At 27.9% G+C, this 21,585-nt stretch overlaps 1 protein-coding gene across 2 annotated transcripts in view; it reads right to left on the bottom strand.

The window, feature by feature from the left end:
- The window catches only part of LOC107450552 (lysosomal alpha-glucosidase), a 46,231-nt gene that overhangs the window by 23,214 nt on the left and 1,432 nt on the right, over positions 1 to 21,585 (bottom strand). For both annotated transcript variants that reach the window (XM_016066375.5, XM_016066374.4), the window contains exons 2-9: positions 20,463 to 20,670; positions 17,901 to 18,052; positions 16,123 to 16,291; positions 14,469 to 14,565; positions 13,924 to 14,036; positions 11,200 to 11,325; positions 4,913 to 5,044; positions 2,926 to 3,036 (exon numbers count right to left, since the gene is read on the bottom strand). In XM_016066375.5, coding sequence (XP_015921861.2) covers positions 2,926 to 3,036; positions 4,913 to 5,044; positions 11,200 to 11,325; positions 13,924 to 14,036; positions 14,469 to 14,565; positions 16,123 to 16,291; positions 17,901 to 18,052; positions 20,463 to 20,540 — 978 coding nt within the window. In that variant the 5' untranslated portion in view covers positions 20,541 to 20,670. The remainder of the gene's footprint in view (positions 1 to 2,925; positions 3,037 to 4,912; positions 5,045 to 11,199; positions 11,326 to 13,923; positions 14,037 to 14,468; positions 14,566 to 16,122; positions 16,292 to 17,900; positions 18,053 to 20,462; positions 20,671 to 21,585) is intronic.

The raw sequence follows: 21,585 nt of genomic DNA, 5'->3' as shown, positions 1-21,585 counted from the left end.
CATTTGATTTGATTTTATCAGCAGATGATCACATTTTACATCAAATTTACGGTAAAATGTCTAATTCTACTTTTTTTTAAAAATTAAAATGTAAAAGAACGAATTGGAATTACATACACACATATTCCTTTTAACTCTGAATTGGAGCATAGTGTGTCTATTATAGCTCTATATCTCACTATATTTGTGGCCAGATATTTTGTCTCTTTCCATGTCTTGCCTATTGTTTTCAATTCCTTTATAATCACTCTTCGCCAAGTATTTCTAAGTCTTCTTCTATTGCTTCAGAGATTTCCAAATAACTGTTAATAACTTGTTTTAAATTTCAAAAACTTATTCCACTTAAAATTTCTCAAGTTTAAGCAGAGTATGATAAACCCATTTCTATAAGCGTTTTATATTTCCTGTGCAAGTGGTTCCTGTGTTGCTTTCCTGAGCATTTCTGTGTTACAAATTTAATGGAATCACTTGATACAGTTTCTCCTTAAACTGTTGTTACTAATTACTTAAAGTTATTAATTTTATTTTCATTGCAATGCCATGTCTCCAATCCATAGAGTAGGACAAATTTAACATTAGTATTGAAAATTCTAATTTTTGTATCATTTGTTGTGTTTGTTTATTGAGGATAGCATAACTGCTTAGGGATTTGTTTAATCTATTTACTATACCTTCATTAGTTCCTCCTTTGCTGTCAATTATACTAATTTTTAGTTTATTTTGCAAAATATATGATCTAATTGTTTTGGATTAATTTCAAAATTATAGTTTTATTTTCATTGATAATATGCTCCATTTTCTTTGCCTGTATGTTTAAAATACTTGTATTTGCTCTTGAAGGGTTATAAATTAATGTTTTACTGTCATTACTTAGAAAACATATTAAATGGCTACTATTTAAATTTTTTTTAAAATTCACGCATTTTTTTTTCAATTGTTGCCTTTTAGTTATCACAAATTTAAAAATGGTACAAGAAAGTTAAAGTCTCTAAGATAAAACTCTTACATATAACTATTTTCATACAGGTATAGGACAAAATAATAGGAACACCTGTGAAAAAATGAAAATATTTTATTAATAAGGAGTTGGGCCACCTTTGGCCAGGATGACAGCTTGCATTCGGCGTGGGATTGACAAATAAAGGTCTTGAACAAAGTTCATTGGAATTTGCAGCCATTCCTCTTGCAGGGCAGTCTCGAGTTCAGAGAATGTGCGTGGAGGAGGAAACCGAGCACGGACTTTTTTCTCCAAAAAACCCCACAAAGACTCAATGATATTCAGATCAGGGGAATGAGGACACCACGTTAGATGGTCCACTTCATCATTATGCTCATTTAACCATGTTTGAACACAGTGAGATGTGTGAACAGGGGCGTTGTCATATTGGAACACAGGACGTTCTCCCGGAAAGAGAGTATGAAGCATAGGGTAAAGATGATCTGCAAGAATGCTTCGGTAATGGTCCTTTTTGACCACCCCCCTCAAGACAACGAGAGGCCCCAATCCACAAACAGATATAGCGCCCCACACCATCACAGAACCTCCTCCATGTTTCACGGTTGGAACCAGGCAGTCAACATGAAATGCTTCTGCCAGCGTTTGCCACATGAACACACTTCCGGTGGTCTGGAATAGTGTAAAGGAGGATTCATCAGACCAGATGACTTATTCCCATTGCAGTTGTGTCCATTTTAGGTGGTCTTGGAACCACTGTAGTCTCTTCAAAGCATTCCGCGCCGAAACTAACTGTTTTGGAATAGCTACTCTGCCATGAATGTTAGCAGCATGCAACTCCCGTTGAATAGTTTTCATGGATACAGGGTTCTGAAGGTGGGTATTCACCTCGGATGTTATCACCGGCAGTGTAGTCTTCCGTTTTCGAGCGACTATCCTCTTCAACACCCGTCTATTACGGTCTGACAACTTCGACTTCCTGCCGCTGTTGTGCCTCACCGAAGACACCTTACCAAACTTTGTGTATGCCAACAGAGTCCTTGAAACACCTACAAGGTTCGCTGTTCTGGACACGGACGCTCCAGTCAGACGAGCTCCGATTATCATGCCTCTTTTAAGGTCAGAGAGGTCGGACATAATCTCGTTTTGTTAGAAACAGATTTTTCTCTTGCAAATCTCACACTGCCAAATGCTAGACAGATACCTTGCCTTTCATCACCACTAGGTGGCACATTGTTGCGACATGTGCCCGCCGCTTATTGGACGGTCGGAAAGGACTCCATTCTTTCACAGGTGGTCCTATTATTTTGTCCTATACCTGTATTATTTATTTTAGTTTTATAAAGAATTTTAAATTCTATATTTAAGAGTCGATTTGAATATTTATATTCAACAGTGTACTTTGATTATGCAAATCAGTACGCTGTTTGTAACTGTAAATTAAATATGTGATTTGTAGTACCATAAATGCTAGTATGTGATTTGTTAACTAAGTATTAATAAAATTTGATTACATTAAAAGTTTCTCATTTAAATAAATATTAATGTTTTACTGTACTCATTTATAGAGAAAATTGTATGGCTACAGTTATTTTTATATTAAATTTTATTACTATTAATCCAATTATTAAAACTAGGTTGTATTTAGGAACTATTTAATTATTTTAATATTTAATATCCCATTTTGAAAAATATCTTCCACTTGGATTGAAAGAAATCAGTTTCTTTCCGAGGTGGTTTTTCCCACTGGAAAGAAACTCACCATCCCTGGTTAAAACAAAGGTTGGATGCATTTTAAATTATTGCGACACATCACATTTCATTAAAACATGCCACACAACATTTTCATAATTAGTTCTGTTTCATCATGCACATAGAAACATTAAATGTTTTAAATTATATGTTCCATTAAAAACTAAACAAAATAATAGTGGTATATAATACTAAAACTAAAGGAAATTTAAACAAACCTGTCCTTCAAGGTAAGAATCATTAACTTTAACAAAAATTCCTCTGTTCATTCCTACATCCAAAGCAGGGTAATTTGATTCAAGTGTTTTATTACTAGCCACAACTGGGTCCTAAAAAAGAGAATAAGAAAATCATCATTGAATATAAATTTTAACTGAATTACTATTTTTATTCAATATAATATATAATGATAAAATCGTATAATTAAGTTGAATCTATTTTTAAAAAAGGAGAGATTAAATTGCATTATAATATACATTTAGAATAGGTGGAAATTGTACATTTATATAGTTACAGCAGTTTATTTATCCTCGGATGTATTTAAAACAAGAATAATTTGTACTTTAATTTTTGGAAAAGTAGAAAAATTTCCATTAATTTGTTTAATAAAAATGGCTTTTTTTTAATATCTAATTCAAGGAAGGGATAATTACATAGCTATATAAACATAGTATTGATTCATTAATGGTACATCATTGCTTGAGAAAAGATTGTTATTGTCACAAGATTATTATAAAACTACCTTAGACATCTAAAATACAAATGTTTTCAAAAAGAAAAATTTAATTGTAGCTGAGCTTCTAATTTTCCAAGCTTCAATTTATGTTTATATTTATATTTAAAAATAAAAATTGGTACTCTTGCAATTATTATAAGTTTTTAATTAAAAATTTAAAGATAATAAATAAAAAAAAAAGCTACAAGAAAAAGAGCTGAAAGATTTAGTTTTTTCAGTTCTTAATAAAAATTGAGGTCAATAAGAACAAAATTCAATGATTAAATTTCTGGAAAAGTAAAAAATTTCCATTAGTTTGTTTCATAAATGTAGTCTTTTTCTATAAAATTCTACGAGGGTATATTCACGTATTTAGCTATATAAACATAGTATTGATTCATTAATGGAATATAATTGCTTGGGAAAAGATTGCTATTGTCTCAAGATTATTATAAAACTACCTTAGACATCTAAAAGAAAATTTTCAAAATTAAAAATATAATTATAGCTAAGTTTTTAATTTTTCAAGCTTTAATTTTTATATATATACACATATATGTGTGTGTGTTTAACAAACAAATGTTTTCAAAAAGAAAAATATAATTGCAGCTGAACTTCTAATTTTTCAAGCTTCAATTTGTGTTTATACAGTACAGAACCTGTTATCCGGAAATCAGAAAGCTGGAAAACCAAAAAACCGGAACAAAATTCGATAATTTTTTTTAATTTTTTCCTCATAAGATTTTAGGATTTTCTTTCTTTTTTGAAAGATATTCACCATACCATCATTTTAGAAATAATCATTACTGTATTACTTCATCGTTTTTTCTTCTTTTTAAGATTATTTCCCAATATTTTTTTTTTAGTTGGGTTTAACAATATAAAAGAAATGGTTTTTTGTACCGATTCAGAAAACCGGAAAAATCAGTTATCCGGAATAGCGATGGTCCCGATTGTTCTGGATAATCGGTTCCCTACTATATATAAAAAAACAACTCTCTTGCAATTATTATTAGTTTTTAATTTAAAGTTTTGAGGAAATAAATTAAATAAAAGGAACAAGAAAAAAATGAAAAGATAGCTGAAAGTTGTGGTTTAAAGTAATAAAAATTAAGGTCCTGAATAACAAAATTGAATATAAACTTTTTAAAAAGCTTACTGTTAGTAACAAACAACTACACTATATAAATGGTAAAATAAGACTATCAACTACGCTGTTTTTCACTCAACAAATAAAGTTACACACTTTTTACTTTAGAAAAAGAAATTATCTTGAAGTGAGATCTAGGAAACATGTAGTCAAATAGCAAAGTACAATTATAAAATTTACAGGGTGTATTAAAATAACCACACTTAACATATATTTTTAAAATCAATGTCAAAAATTATGTGAACAAAACTGGGTAACTGTTCATGTATAAAATATGAGCATCAAATAAAAAATAATTTGAATATAAAATAATTTTAAATCATATCAGAAAAATTATTACCAGCACAATGATAACTTTTTTGCCCTTCTCATGAAGTTCATCAATGAAAACTGGTAAATCTTGAAAATGCTTGCTATCATACGTGAAATCTTTGTAGCTGCTCATGTAATCTATGTCAAAATATTGAACATCCTAAAATGAGGCAAATCAAATAAAAAATATAGGTATAAAATTAAACTTTTCTCTCTTATAAATAATGAACAAATTATGTTATACATTAACAAGACATATCTCTATTGATAGTTCAAAGTATCTTAATGTTATTAGGTTACTATATATATATATATATATATATATATATATATATATATATATATATATATATATATATATATATGAAAGGGTAGCAGTCATGGTGAGTGATGTTAGGCCACGCAGATAGCAGTTGGAAGGCAAAAAATATTTTATTAGCTTCACATAGTATATTTAAGACATTTTCTAGCAAAGGCGGAGCTCCAAATCGCACTCAAAAACTGTGTGCTCAAGTTTTTATCTTAGGGAAAGTAGCAAAGGAATTTCCCTCTATTTTGTTATATTTGAGGGGAAAAGGGAAGTGATAAGGATTACTATTGGTTTATGAAAGAAATCGCGCGTTCCCACACAAAGCAAGGGAAATATGTCCTGCTCTTAATTAAATGCATAGTTGAGCCAAAAATAGATTTAAGAACAGGATGTGGCTTTTAAAAGTGTGAGAAAGTATTTCAAATAGAATAATTAATTCGGAATAAAGTAGGAGTTGTTTTATAGCAAAGAAACTAACATAAAAAGATTAATAGAAGCTTTTTATGTTACATCCCCCCTCGCCGAAAAATTTTATCTAACATCAATAAATTTTAAAAATTATCCCTTTGCAAAACTTTCCTTATGATGACACAATTAAAAAAATTAATACTAATATTTGTAATATCAACAAGATATAAAGTAACATGAATTATAAAAAAAAAAACACACATTTGCACACTATGTAAAAAAAATTTTCATACAGTGTTAGAGGAAGAAAAAAAAATTTGAAGTAGCGCTACTATCGAAATGAAGTGTTAGATCTCCATTTTCAAAATTTTTTTGTGATTTAGTTTTTTTAGTCCTTCTTTATAATCACAGTAAATAAAGTTATTCCTCATACTAACACAATTAAAATAAACTTTTCACTTAAGACAAGAAAATCTATAAAAATTTCCTAAAAGATGTAAATATTCATATTCAATAACAAGAAAGATACAAAAATATGAAAATGCAAGTGATATGAGATATAAAAATACAAACTGACACTTTTTATCAAAAATTTTTTCAATATAAAATGTAAAAAAATTTTTGACACAATGGTCTTTAATCTGAAGTTTAAGACTTCAGTATTTTTATTTCAATGAGAGAATAAAAAGTTTGACACTTGGTCTTTAATCTGAAGTTTAAGACTTCAGTGTTATTAGGGGAAATTGTTTTGTTGGATTAGGGGTTGTATTCCCCAAAAGGAGGAAAACAGTCCCTATTCTCAACAATAATGTGCTGGAAGATCCTAGATTCAACAAGGTGCATAAATATTTATTTTTTTGGTTTTCACCAGAGGCAAAACTACCATCGCCCCATATCCTACTAGATTGGGTAACGCTGAACTTGAAGAAAAAATTTGAAAGGTCGGATCTTCCAGAAAAAAGGGGACCGCATGTTCCATTGAACTATGCGTATTGTCGTCATATTCGGTGTTTTTTTAATTTTATTTTCATGAAACAAAAAAAATTTACACTGGTAAATTTGATGGTTGTTTTACCCTTTGAGGTTGTTATTGTCTCTATATACTATTTATTTTTAGCAAAAATATCTGAAAATTTTCATAAAATTCCTGAAGCTGGAAATTTTTTTCATCATCATGAATTTGCATAATTCCGTCAACATGATTTTGACAATGTTGCGCACCATTATCACATTTAGTCTCAAGAACATTTGAAAACTCAAGATTATTTTCAGTTTTGCTATTTAAATCTTTATTTTTAAGTCTATTTTTTATTTTATTCTTCTTTAAATTCTCTTTGTTTACATTTTTATTTTTGTTTACTTTTATGTCCAAACTTTTATTTTCCATAATCATTTCATTTTGTTTATTTTTAATTGATTTAACATTGTTTCTTTCATTTCTACTTTCCTTATTTTTATTCTTAGCTTTATTTTCTTTATTGATATTTTTGTTGCAATCATTAACCTGGATTTCAGGAGAAATGTGTAAAGACAAGTTGCTTTTATAATCCGAAAAAACTATCAGCTTCTTCTGATTTTGCATTACAACTCGTTCAACACAATCTATCACTAATTTAAACCCATTACATTCCTTTAAACCCAGTATGGCATAAGGTAGATCAGTATTTAAAATATAAAATTCCACTGACCTAGCTATATCTCCAATTTTTAAATTTAAAGTACAAGTGTGGTTAAGTTGCAAAATACCTTTTGTTTGTTTTACATTAACAAAGTCTTTTCTTTCTTTTAGGACATTAAGTTTTTCAAAAAGCTTAGCCGGAATTATATTTAAAGTACTTCCTGTATCAATGTTTAACAGGATAGTTTTATTTGTCAAAATTGGGTTTTTGTCACTTATATTGTTTTCATTTTTATTTTGTAAATATCCAGTTACTATTAATTGACAATTTTGTTGTTGGTCACTTTCTTGTTTAGGCTGAGTTTGATTCTCAACCGTAAAAATATTAGGTTTGTTTATACAATTTTGGCCCCAATGATAAGCATTGGTTATACCAAGCTTATCACAGTATTTACATGGCTTAGGAGGCAACTCCTGGGAAGCCTGGGCGAAATGACTTGTTTGTTGTTCATTTATATGAAACTTTTCATTTCGAATTGTAGGTCTAAATTGGGATTGTTGGTTATAACTTTGACTAGGCCGGGAAAAATTTTGATTTTGTTGAGGATTATAATTTGGATTACCCGAGTTATTAAAGAATGGCCACCTTGGTACCCAGCCTTGATATTGTGGTCCATACCCATTAAATTTGGATTCTGGTAATTTTTGTTTAGTTTCAGTTTGGGGTAAGACCGTAGGTACATCATGAATTATTTTCGAAACAATTGTGAGCCATTCAATCGGAGTTTTGGGTTCTTTTAAAACCAAAAGTGTCCTAATTTGGGGAGGCAAATCTATAGATAGACCCTCAATGATATGTTCATTACTTAAACCTATCTTTCTACCTAACTCTACCTTTTCAGTAAAATATGAGTTAAGGTCTTTAGCTTGGCCAGAAAATTTTAAATTTTGAAAATCGTTTAAGCCAAAGAGAGGTGAAAAATAATGTTCTTGAAAAATTTCAACTATTTCCTGATATGAATTACAATTAAGGCAGTTATTAATATACAATTTCAAAGCTGAACCTTTAATGAATTTTTGAAAATTTTTAAATTTCCAATCGTCATTTAATTTAGCCTCGATAGTTAGTTTTTCGAAATGTTTGAGCCAGGCTGTGAATTGAACACCAATGTCAGGCTCAAAGATTAGTATGTCTGGTTTATCTTGTACATTTTGATCCATACTTAATTTTTGTAAATTATCACTCAATTCTTTTTCAGAATTATCTGTATTGCTTTTAGCGTTTTCATCCATGTTAAAATTGTAGTTTTTGCCACTCCGTAAGGGCATTCAAATAACCAAAATAAATTTCATTAACTAAATATAACATTTAAAAGAAAAAAAGTTAAATTTATGAATAGCACATATTTTGCTTTTTTAAACACCATAATAAAATAAAAATTTAAATTTTACTTCTACAATCAATATAATATACACTGTGATATATAATGCAATATAAAAAGTGATTCCTTAAATAATAATTAAAACTATAATCATACTGAATCATAAGTGGAAAAAAAAATATGTGATAGCACTAAATTTTAATATCATTAATTAATTTAAACAAATAATATTATAAACCATTGAATAATAGCATCAATAAATGGAACTATTATCAAAATATAAATATTAATAGATAAATATAATATTACCGGAATAAATATTTGGAACAATAAACATAAAATTATATGTTCCTATTTCAAAATATGAGCGTAAATGATTCAAAAGTATTCACGTTTAAAAACTTAAACTTTTGAGAGTAAATACCAATCACATCTGTAATTAATCACCAATAAATCACTTCTAATATTTGATGAATCACGCGCACACGCGAGCGGAATCATAGCTACCACTTGAGATCACATTTTTGGTCATCTTCCGTTCAAGGAAACACAGAACACTCGAGAAAATCGCCAGAAAACGAAATCAATTCGATCATATGCTGAACCTTTATCAATCCTCAATGAGACCGACAAGCAGCAAACAAGTAGGGCAACACAGCAAGCACTTGCTGTAAATCCGCAAGAAGCTAATTGTTGATGGTAACACACGGTAGGCGAAAACGAAACCATAACAGCCAAGACATCAATTCTTTAACGGCGATTCCGGTACAACGGTGTAGAGGCAACGTCTGGATCCATTATGAAGGAAAGTCCCGAAATTCTCATTCTTTTAGTCAGGATATCTGTTTCACGAGCAACGCCGGCATCTCCTAAAACTTCATTCCATTATTTTCTTCTTTCCTTTTATATTTATATATTTTTTACTTATTTGAAAAGAGCATTTTTTTTTTTTTTTTAATGGAGCCAGTGAAAAAAAAAGTGCCAAACCAACTGCAAAATTTATCCTGCTAGGCTTGAAAGGGTAGCAGTCATGGTGAGTGATGTTAGGCCACGCAGATAGCAGTTGGAAGGCAAAAAATATTTTATTAGCTTCACATAGTATATTTAAGACATTTTCTAGCAAAGGCGGAGCTCCAAATCGCACTCAAAAACTGTGTGCTCAAGTTTTTATCTTAGGGAAAGTAGCAAAGGAATTTCCCTCTATTTTGTTATATTTGAGGGGAAAAGGGAAGTGATAAGGATTACTATTGGTTTATGAAAGAAATCGCGCGTTCCCACACAAAGCAAGGGAAATATGTCCTGCTCTTAATTAAATGCATAGTTGAGCCAAAAATAGATTTAAGAACAGGATGTGGCTTTTAAAAGTGTGAGAAAGTATTTCAAATAGAATAATTAATTCGGAATAAAGTAGGAGTTGTTTTATAGCAAAGAAACTAACATAAAAAGATTAATAGAAGCTTTTTATGTTACATATATATATATATATATATATATATATATATATATATATATATATATCAGAAACAGTATGACAAGGTAATATTTGTCCTAGTACCACACACAGGAATTTTCTTCTCTTTTGGATTACACTACAAAATAAAAGCCAAACACCAACTATGTGGATCAGCTACTTCAATATTTGTAACCTGTGTGTTTAACCAGCTCAGTTCAAATACTTTAGGAATGTCAAACTTAAGTAGGTTCATCTTACTCCACTCATGTCCATTGCCACTTTTTAGCAGAGTAAAATAAGTGCAAAAAATAAATAAATAGAATAAAAAGTTAAAGAACTTTTTTTAATACTCATACTAAGTTTTTTAAGCTGTAATCTAAAATTTGACAGCTAGTAATCAAATTTATTGACTCATTTATTCAAAAATATACGTTTTCGATATATGTATTAACGTAAATTAAGTTCTACTTCAGACTATAGAAAATGTTGAGTGGTGTATTAGTATTATTGCTTTTTAAGGAGGATTAATAATGTGGTGTCATCATATTGTATGATAGCACCAATGAGATAGATGTCTTACAGTCACATCACTCCAAATGCAAGCATTGTAGCACACAGATAATCTTCAATTATTTTTACAGGAGCATGAATTGTTCTAACTTTGTAATCCCTTAATTCTTTTTCACATGTTATCGTCCTGTATAAAATAACGTGGTATAAATACATTCTAGAATCATGCAATGCTTAATGACGAAGTTAATTTAAATAATGAATCATTTAAAAGTAAAATAAAAATATTTCTAAAGCAGAATTAAAAGTGCTTAGAGCATTATAATGATAGGTCTCATTTTCAAATAGCTCTTCTGAGCAATTTTGGTGAAAATCACCATAATTTACAATTTGATAATCTAAGCACTAATTAATTTCTTTGTATTGTGTTGTCATCTTTTGCATAATCCAGAAACTTATAAAGTATCTCTTTGGAAACAATGCAAAGTAGTAGTTTTAAATAAAAAAAAGTCTCCTTTGGAAAGAGTAGGGCTTATTGTTATAACTCCCAAGCCCTTAAATTAGTTTAGTATTCCGTCAGACTGTCATAAATTGGAAGAGTTTATACAAAAAAATTTCAGAGAATTGCACCTACGAAGGGCACTTTTGCATCCATATTACGCTGTGTAACTGTCTTCACGTCATCAATAGAGTTGTAGCCCCATCTAGAAAGTTGAAAACCAAGAGCCCAATATGGTGGCATAACAGGTAATCCTATGATCTGTAAGTAATTTGGAAAAATAAAACTAAATCTAGAAACATTAATAGTTATTGTAAACTGCATATTTAAAATGATTAACATAATGCATAAAGTATGGATGAAATATTATTATTTTTTACAAGTCAGTACATGTTTTCTGAATAATAACAAGTTTAGCTTCAAAAAAGAATTTTTTTTTTCTCCTACATATCCTCATTTTTAATAAATATTTCACAGAAATGCATCACACCATTTACAGTTTCAGAATAAGAAGACAATACAATATTTTATAAGATCACAAAATAATTTTTTTTTTTAAATGGAAAAACATAATAAACAAAAAAGTTAAAAGAATGCGTTTGAAAACAATTGCGAAAACTAATTTGTGAGCGGATTTATTAATAAACTATGTTTGAATTTAAATGCTATTTCATGCAGAGGAAAATATTAATTTTAATATTATTTACAGTAACGGCAAGTTTCTTAAACTTTCAACTACAAAAAAAGATTGCAAATTACTTATTGATCAATTGGTCAAAAAAAGTACACATTTAAATATTGTTTAATCTTTATGAATAAAATGAATTAATGTAAGATAAATAAAGAAGAGATAGGGAATGTCTAGATTCTCTTAATGAATAGTTAGTAATATAAAAATTTAAATAAAATATTATACTATACAGCAAAATATAAAACTATATCATAATTTAAATATGAAAAACTTAGCAAAACTGACCATAGAAATCTTAAACTAATAACTTTACAAAAATGAATTAGTGATTGATCCTCTAATAAACCAGAATTCAAAAGTAAGTAAAAATGATAGTAAAAGCATTTATTTTCCTATCTTGTTTTCAGAATAAAACATCCATGACTTCACTACTTATTAACAGCTATAACTCTCATTCTATACAGCCACTATGAATAAACCTAAACAGCATGAACAAAAATGTGAGAATTTAAATAAAAACCCAGCAAATTTTAAAACTGGTCTTCATTTTTGCTTAATTCAATTTACATACTTATACTAGATTAAACCTAAACAACATAATTAGAGCACACACTTCACCTAACTATGGCCAATTCCCAGCCCTATTTTTTAGAGCTTTTATCTTTTAATGGCCAAGATATGTACCCCCCCCCCTGGTCAGATGACGTGGAGAACTGGTAATCCTCTCTCCAAACTTCCATGGACTACAACCAATGACGGGACTTTCCGCCACAACAAATTGACTGTGCAACTTGCTGCATATACATGCTGGCTGTCGTCTGCCAGGACTGAACTCATTTTACATAGCAGTCTAACCAGACGAGTGAGATACGCCTTGTGCAGCTGGAGTGCTTAATTAGAGCACATATAATGATACTGCGCATATGATATAAAAACAGATATACAGTAGTTTCGATTGCGTGAACAAGGACTTTTCTCAGTCTTGAAATACAGAACAAATGCTAATGAATGATATTCATTCTGTGTTTTGATACAGAAGAAAGTTCTTGTTTATAAAACCAAAACTATGACATGTCTATTTTCAAATAAATTTTAGAGCTCTCTTTTATATATATATTACTAAGTATCCCTTATTTTCATTTAGACAAACACAACTATTTTTTTTCCCTGTATAAGAAACAGTTGTGTATATATGTTAATAAGTTGTGATAGTTACATAGATTTAACTCATTTCGGGAAACATGAGAGTAAAGAAACATTTATATATTTTCTCTTTTCTGAGAAAGAAATTAATCTGCTAAATTTTGTTTAAAAATTCTAGCAACTAGTGCCTAACCTTTTTATCAATCCAATGATTTAAAGTTTTATTTCACTAATTTATATATTTTTAAAGTTTGTGATATAATTAATATCTTGGCAATAAAGTTATTTTCCAACATCCTTAAAAATATAATGCATCAAAAAATATTTTACAACAGTAGAAATAAAGCGGAAAACTGATACCTAAAATTACAACAATTGTAGATAAAGTAAGAAAACCTTGCAATACAATCAATTGATAGTGGATTTTAAAGATAAGTATTGCTTTTAAGTTAAATACTGCAGTTTATTATAATTGAAATTTACAGTGTTTGTTCATACTTTAAAAAATGCATATTTCTGTTAATTTGATTTTTTTTTTTTTTTACATCCTCTTTTAAATTTGAAAAAAAAGGGACAACAACAATATTTATTTTGCTAGAAAGAAAGTCAAGAAATATTTGTGACATCAATAAAAAACTAAATATAATAAATTCTTTTAATAGAAGAAATTTTTATACACATAATTTTTGTTTATTCTTTGCTAGTTTTTCTGGGAATGAATTGTAATAATTTTCAAAATGATTTAATACTTTGCTTATTTGTAACTAGACGAATTGATATGTTTTTAATTATAGGATATTTAAAAATACAATAAAAGATAGACCATCTAAAATTCCAATAAGTGCAAAACTCAAGTAACCAAAATCTTCAAAAAATCTATAAAAATTTAAAGAATTTTGTAAATACAGTTCAAGCGGAATTTCGAACATGTACTATAAACTAGCAAAGAATCACATATAAATCTTCCCTCTTTAAATTTCATTTAAATATTAAACAAGAATTTAGTTAATTTTTTTTAACTTTACTTCAAAATATTGTTTCACTACTTCTTCTGGTGATGGTCCCATCAATATATAGAAGTCAAGAATACCACCAATGGTTCGGAAGGTTAAGGCTGGTGCAGGTTGAAGAATAATTTCTGCAATGCATAAGAATCATATTTAAATGTCATAAGCCTGGTGCTAAATATCAATATCTTATGTTATATCATCTAGATCTAGTTAAGAAATTTAAATCATGAAACTAAAAAAATTTAAATATATTAAATCATTATAATATAGACCCTATTGTGGCAACAAATAATACCATTTTCTCTCGCAAATCACAAGTAGTTTATGTTTACACTGAATAAAGAAATGAATATTTAAGTGTTTTGTACGCAAAGTTAAACTAAAGAACAGTAACTTAAGCACTGGAAGTGTCGGCGAAGTATTTGAAATTTAAATGACATTTCTGTGAAGAAAAATCAAAAAATAAACAATGAATAAAAAAAAATAGACAACAGAACAATTTTTTACTTATTAAAAACATTGTTTCCTAAAAATATAATATAAATTATAAATTATATTACCCATAGCATTGCTGTTTAGTAAAAAAACACCATGAGCATTTCCATCATCTTCAATATTCATATAAAAAGGATGAACGCCATAAAGATTACTCTCAGTCTGAAATTAAGAAGAAGAAAAAAATACTAAAATCATCAAGTAAATGTATTTTTACGACAAAAATCTGTAAAATCTTTTTACTAAAAATATTTTTACAAATCAAAAGTAAATCAAAGAGAATTGATAGCCAATTGCCAATTTGCTAACATAAAAGTTGAATTAATTTTTTATTAAAATTAATTACTTTCCTTAATTCCTTTAAAAACTCATTACAGAAAACTTAATTTTATTACAAAAAAATAATATTAATAATATATAATTTATAACTTAAAATTTTTGGGGACTTAATAAGGTAAATCAAATTAAGACTCTTTGTACTTGAATAAAGAAACATAATAATGAAAATTAAAAATAAACATTATAAAATATTTGGCTACAGGTTTATAACAGTTACTTTCAACACAAATTGTTTTAATTTTAAAGGCAAAATTTTGATAACTAGTCCTGATTATTCCTCCCTCATAACATAACACACTATGTTTTTGCACACTTTCAATTTTGATTTGAACTTTCTATAGTTTCTTAGGTATTCATGAAATAAAAGAAAAAATGCTACTTCTGAAAAATATCACTAATTTTAAGTTAATTCCTTACAAAAAAAATGTAAAAGGAATAATTAGAACTTATTATAAAAGTTTTACCTTGATATAACTATATCAGGACAATCATTTTTTTTTCAAACCACTTTGATCAAATTAAACAAAAAAAATATATATATTTAAAAAAAAAAGAATAAAGACTTTAAATTCGATAGAAAAATAGCAAATAATTTTTATAACATATAAATTATAAATAGCTTATAATACAGATTTAATTTAAGATATTGTTTAAAATTTACAACTTAAAATTCTATGGGCAATTATAATGTTCAATTTTTCAGACAAAAACATTAACAGCTAATTCGAAATTTGTGCACATAGTCATATAAAAACTTGCAATTGCCTCAAAGATAACAGAAATAAAAATTTAAAATATTAACAAGAAAATTATTAATGAATTTATAAATAATAGTCCAAAAAATAAACAGAATGATACCCTAACTGTCATTAATTATTATGGTTCTGGTCAATTTAGAAGTTAAAAAATACACCAATTAGGAGCCGCACATTAATATTAAGATGAGAAAAAACAAAAACATTATTGAAATCCAATGAATTATAAAGAGAAAATAAGATTAAAAAAAGAGCATCAGAACATGTCTGATTGCAGGAAAAAAACTGAAAGGAGGGCCTTGAACAATTGTACTACAAACAAACTGGTTTTAATGTTCTAGACAATTCATCTGTTTAAAATGTTTCACATCTTTATTAAATAATATTTAATATATTTTAAATTACATTTTATATTTAAATTTCGTTTTGATGTTTTCCTGTGGAATTCATAGAACTATTCATTGAATGTTGATTACAGAAACTATTCATTGGATGTTGAATACTTTTTTGTTTTTTCCTTGCTCTCAAAAAACATATGTTAAGGGCAGAGAACAGCTACATATTATCTACAAAAACCATTTAACATTGTAACGATTTAAGCATTGTTGAATCATTAAATACTAACATCTGTTGCACCATCACGAGCAAAGAGGCTCAATTTCTTCCAGTTCACGTCGCGTTTGTATTTTGAAGTGGTATGTTCTCCAAATCCATAAATATTTGAACTTGCCAGCATAGTAGAGATCTGAATGTAATGCTCCGAAAAAATCATTCCTGGAATATTGGTGTCAAAACTGTAGGAGAAAAAAGAAAGCATTCTAATATCATTCAAAGAATTGTAATTGAAAGAAGAAGAAAAAGAGTACTTCAAAGATAGCTGCATGCAAATAAATTCAAAAATTTTTTTTCTTTACTTTTTTGTAACACAAAATAAAATAGATGTTCCAAAAAATAAAAATTAAATAAAAAAAAAACTTAGATTTACTGCACCTGGCAAACAAAAAAGTATTGAAATAAGTTATAAACAATGTGTCTGCTTTGAAAGTTGCAGAAGGGTACATGGCTGATGTTTTCTAATAAATAAGTGTTTATTAATTAGAGTTTTTTATCGTATTTATAAGGTTTATCTTTTAAACGCTTCAACATCTAATTTTCGTTGCATAGTTCCATTTTTAGAAGATGCAAAAAGTCTTTGGTTCCTTACCAAAGAATAAATTTTAAAATATTTAATTTTAAAATAAAAACTACATTTTTAAACAAACATAACTTAGATATTTCAATTCACTATTTAAGTAAAAATAAAATATGTTTTTCTGTTGCCAAATTGAACAAAAAATATGGGTTTTTTTCAGCATTAATTACATCTGCTGCTAGACCTGAAAATAGCCACTTACCACGTGACGAGTAAAGAAAAAAAAGTGGCGACTTGAATTAAATAAACAACCAGTCACTTTTTCTATTCTTTTTTTACTGTGCAATGAATGCACAGTAAAAAAAAAAAACATTTTAAAAAAGCATGCTGAGGTTAAGTCTGTATGTTTAACTAAATCTTGTCACATATTTATATTATTTTTATTGCTGAATTAACTTTTTATGGTCGAAGATTATTTCTAATATGATTCTTTTCTTGAAATATATAATTTAATCCTAGCAACGAAAAAAAAAAAAAAAGAAAAATGAGGCTATTAAATTCAAAAGACCAGCCAGTATTGGTCACCAACTCATTAGATTTGAGATAAAAAGGGCTACTAAGTTATTAGTCTACCGGCCAGTGGCTACTAACTGAAAATTTGAATTTTCAGGTCTTTACATTATTTTACATTACTTTGTATGGTACATTATTTTAAGAATAAAAACATTTTCTCTACCATCAGCTAATATTTTTTTTTTCATTATCTCTATGTTGTTCAGTTGCACCAAAAAAAAAAAAAAATTAAAAACTAATTGGACAAAATGAAACAAATAAATGCAACATCACAAATTATAAAAATACAAATTACACATAAAAAACTACTACAGCTCTTTTTGAATTTATGTTATCAAATATGCTAGTTTAAGCATATAAATTCCTTAACACATGGCAGATATGACTTTTCACTGAATTACTATTCCTAAATTATTAATCAAGATTTATACATGATCAAGAATCTAAAGATAATAAAAATAAAATTACTTATTAAAATTTTTTTTAAATTACAATAAAGCAAACAAATGCAAAATAAAATTTTTCATCACAGTTACTATCTCATTTCTCCTGAAAAAAGAACTAAACTACAGATAGGCAAATGAATATTCAGTATAATCATACTATACAACTATAATGTGGACTTTAAATGTTAAAAGTTTTTTTTTTTTTCATTTACAACAAAGCAAACAAAATTAAAATAAAATATTTTTCATTACATCACTGTTCCTGTGTCATTCCTCTTGACAATAACACCGAACTGTGGATCATTTATAAAATCTATTGAATATTCAGCATAATCAGGAGATTCAGCTGGTGGAAGTGGAACTTCTATAGGGACTTCAAATCGCTTTTTTGCTTTATCTGCAAACTTCAAAAGTTAAATTGAAATAAACTGAGGAATTTAGAAAAAATTATTCAAAGTTCTCAAACAACAGATTATATTATAGCTTATCAATACTAATTTGGTAATAATATATATATATATATACAGGACATATCTTTAAAATTATAAAAAGACACGCTGTATCAATGCAAATTTTTAGTACTATGCAATCATTTACAGTTCGAATTATCGACTATAATAAGCAAACAGTGTTAATTTCATTTACAAATTTAGCTTTAACTTTACCTGGATGTTTTTGAAAGAAATTTTTAGAATGCAATATAATAAAAAAGATTCAAAAACTCCAAACAGAGTTAGGTAATTGAGGCAAAGACCAACAATTAAAAAAAGGGGGAGGTAAAAATTAAAATAATCAGCAAAACATAACTGATATTTTTTTTTTTTAAACGTGGGGAGACAAATTTAATAGGAAAAAATTGCTCAAAATATAATGTTCTCCTGATGCCATAATAAGCATTACAAATTTCCCAGCTTTTAAAATTTCTTTAATTTAATTTTTTTAATCATTCCTAATCCAATTTCAATTAAATTAAACATATTATTTAATTTTTTATATTTTACAAAATGCAAATATAAATATTTTTTTCTCTTCTTAACAGACAAAGTAACGCCTAACTTTTTTTAGAATTCAATACAAATGTATTACTCATTAATTCACTCTTGCAAATAAATCAAACATCAAAATCTATTTTTAACTCTTTATTCCTTAAGTTACTTTATTTCTCTTATTAGATATGTGGTTACAGTTACAGGGTTATATTAATTCCCATGGTCTTTTTAGTGATTAAGCTGTAGCCAAATTATTTAAAATTTAATATTAAAAACGCAGTGTAGGCTCTTTTATCGCTCGATAAATCACCAACTATGGACCTCTTTCCTAAGTCTCCATTGGGAACAATTCAGTCACTGTTTATTTGCCTTAGGACTGAGGGGCTTCAGCCCCCCAGTCTGATCATTATTAATTTACCAAAAATTTCATCATGTTTGAAAAAGAATCTCTAATACGACTTTGGCTAAATGCATCTTTATTATGGCTGATGCTTACCATCTATTTTATTTAATTTTATACTTGGACAATATTCCTTAAATAAAATCAATTATTGTTTAATATATCTGTGGGACTATCAATTTTTCACAAAATCAATATACAACATGCATTTACTATAAATCATGCCTTTATTGGAAATCATGCTTCCTCATCACAAAAATTGGAATATAAATATCTCCACCATAAAACTTAAAAATAATTCCTCCATCATAGTTCTGTTTGGTTCAAAATTATTTTTATGTGTATTTAAAATAAACAACACTGTGTATAAATGATTGAAAAAATTTTGAGAATGGTCTAGACTAAATAATATTAAAGATATATAAAAATTTTTTAACATAATGCAAAATGTTAAAACCATATTTTGTAGTTTACTTAAAAATGCTACAACAATCACATGTTGTAAAATTATGTATTTTAAAAATTTAATATATATTAAAATACAGTGGAGCATCGTTTATATGACGATCACTTATACGACGTTTACATTTATACGACGTTTTAGTGTGGTCCCAAATCATTCCTATTCATTTTAATGTAAAAATATATCGTTTATACGACGCACAGAATCGGTTATACGTCGGTTTTTAGATTTTGTTCACGTTTATTTAATTTTTTATTTTTTCTTGTGTATTTTAAAAAAGGGCGGAATTTGCCAACATGAATGATACAGAAAAGGGTGCCAACAAGAATGCTCGGATAACGACCGTAATTTTTACTAGATGACTGAAAAAACTAGACAATGTTATGAAGAGGCAAAAAAGAAAAATTTTGCTATTCATCGACCAATGTCCAGCGCACCCATCGATACTAATTATTTTAGAAAATGTAAAAGCTCTCTTTTTTCCTGCAAAAGCCATTAAGCATAATGTATAAGTGCGCTTCAGCCATTATATTTGGCCGTGATTAGAAATCTAAAATTGCACCATAGAAGGCAGTAAGTTCAACTCGCTATTCAAAGCATTGTAGAGACTAATAGCAAGAAAATATAATTCGAGGTAACATACATTCAAATTGCTCACTGCAATCTTTCTTCCTTGGTTATTTGTTTGTTTTGCTTTGTCTAATTTGGAAATTTATGTAAATCACCACGTTAAACATTAAAATTAACTGAAAACAGAGTCAGTTTCTGTTTTAGAAGTAAAAATCGATTATACGACGTTATCGTTTATACGACGTTTTTGGGTGGTCCCTTCGGCGTCGTATAAACGATGCTCCACTATTTTGTTTTTCAAAAAAATACTTTTTAATCTGGGTAATTAAACTAATTAAATAAATACATATTCTATGTACACATAAAAATGAGTTCACCCGGATAGGTTTTACCTTTAATCGAAGTCTATTTTTTGTTTCAAAATAAACTTGAAGGCTAATAGAATCAACTTCATCATCAAACATCTTCATCTCTGTAGTACGTTCAAGAGCCACATGGAATCCATTGGATGTTTGACGTACTTCTGTGTATATATACCCATAACCATATGGATAAAAACATAATGGTTGGGCGTCTTCTGTCCGTTGAACCCATATGCATCTAAAAGCAAAGTTTTAGTTTATAAACATATAGGAAATGACTTTTAGGAAACCATCTGTATCAATACTTACTATAGGTAAATACTTTGTGAAAGTAATTGGTACGAATAGGTACAGATACAAAAATATCCCAAATGCGGAAAAACCAATATTTTTTTTTAATAAAATCAAAATGAAAGAGTTAAAAAATAAATTGCAAACACTCATTAACACAGCAGACATTTAGCTACGGTTTAATTAAGTTATAATTCAGGTGGTTTAAAAAACAAAATAAACTTATCCAACTAATGCAACAACAGGCAATTAAAATAATAGTATATTATGATTAAAAAAGAAATAATCGAAGAGATTCTTAGAGCTAGTACTTTTTTCCCCCCATCCAGTATCGATTTTTGAAACTTGTAATTATACTTTATATAGAATAAGTACTCTAGTTAAATAATTAAGATGTAATGTTTTGGATATTTTTATAAAATTATTTAAACAAAGTTAGATTGTGAAATTTAATATATGGTAAGGGTGTTTCATAAAGACCATCCTTAAAATATAATTTTAGAATTTTTATCAAAAATGAAAAAGTTAAAATGAACATTAGGGGTCTTAAAATAATGTTTTTTTCCCCACCCAGTACAGATTTTTGAAACTTGTAATTATACTTTATTTAGAATGAGTACTCTAGTCAAGATTTGGATATTTTTAAAAAATTATTTAAACAAGCTTAGGTTGTGAAATTAAATATATGGTAAAGGTCTTAACTACCCATAACCATACCAGTATAAAATTATACTGGTTGAAACATTATTTTAAGACCTTTAATGTTCATACTTTTCAATTTTTGATAAAAATTCTAAAACTATATATTAAGGGTGGTTTTTATGAAAGACCTAACAATAATGCTATCAAAATATAACAGATC

Source organism: Parasteatoda tepidariorum, chromosome 7 (genome assembly GCF_982258835.1).
Source record: "Parasteatoda tepidariorum strain Cologne lab strain chromosome 7, Ptep-v5.0, whole genome shotgun sequence".
Classification (NCBI taxonomy): domain Eukaryota; kingdom Metazoa; phylum Arthropoda; class Arachnida; order Araneae; family Theridiidae; genus Parasteatoda; species Parasteatoda tepidariorum.
This window is presented reverse-complemented; position numbering and strand designations above follow the sequence as displayed.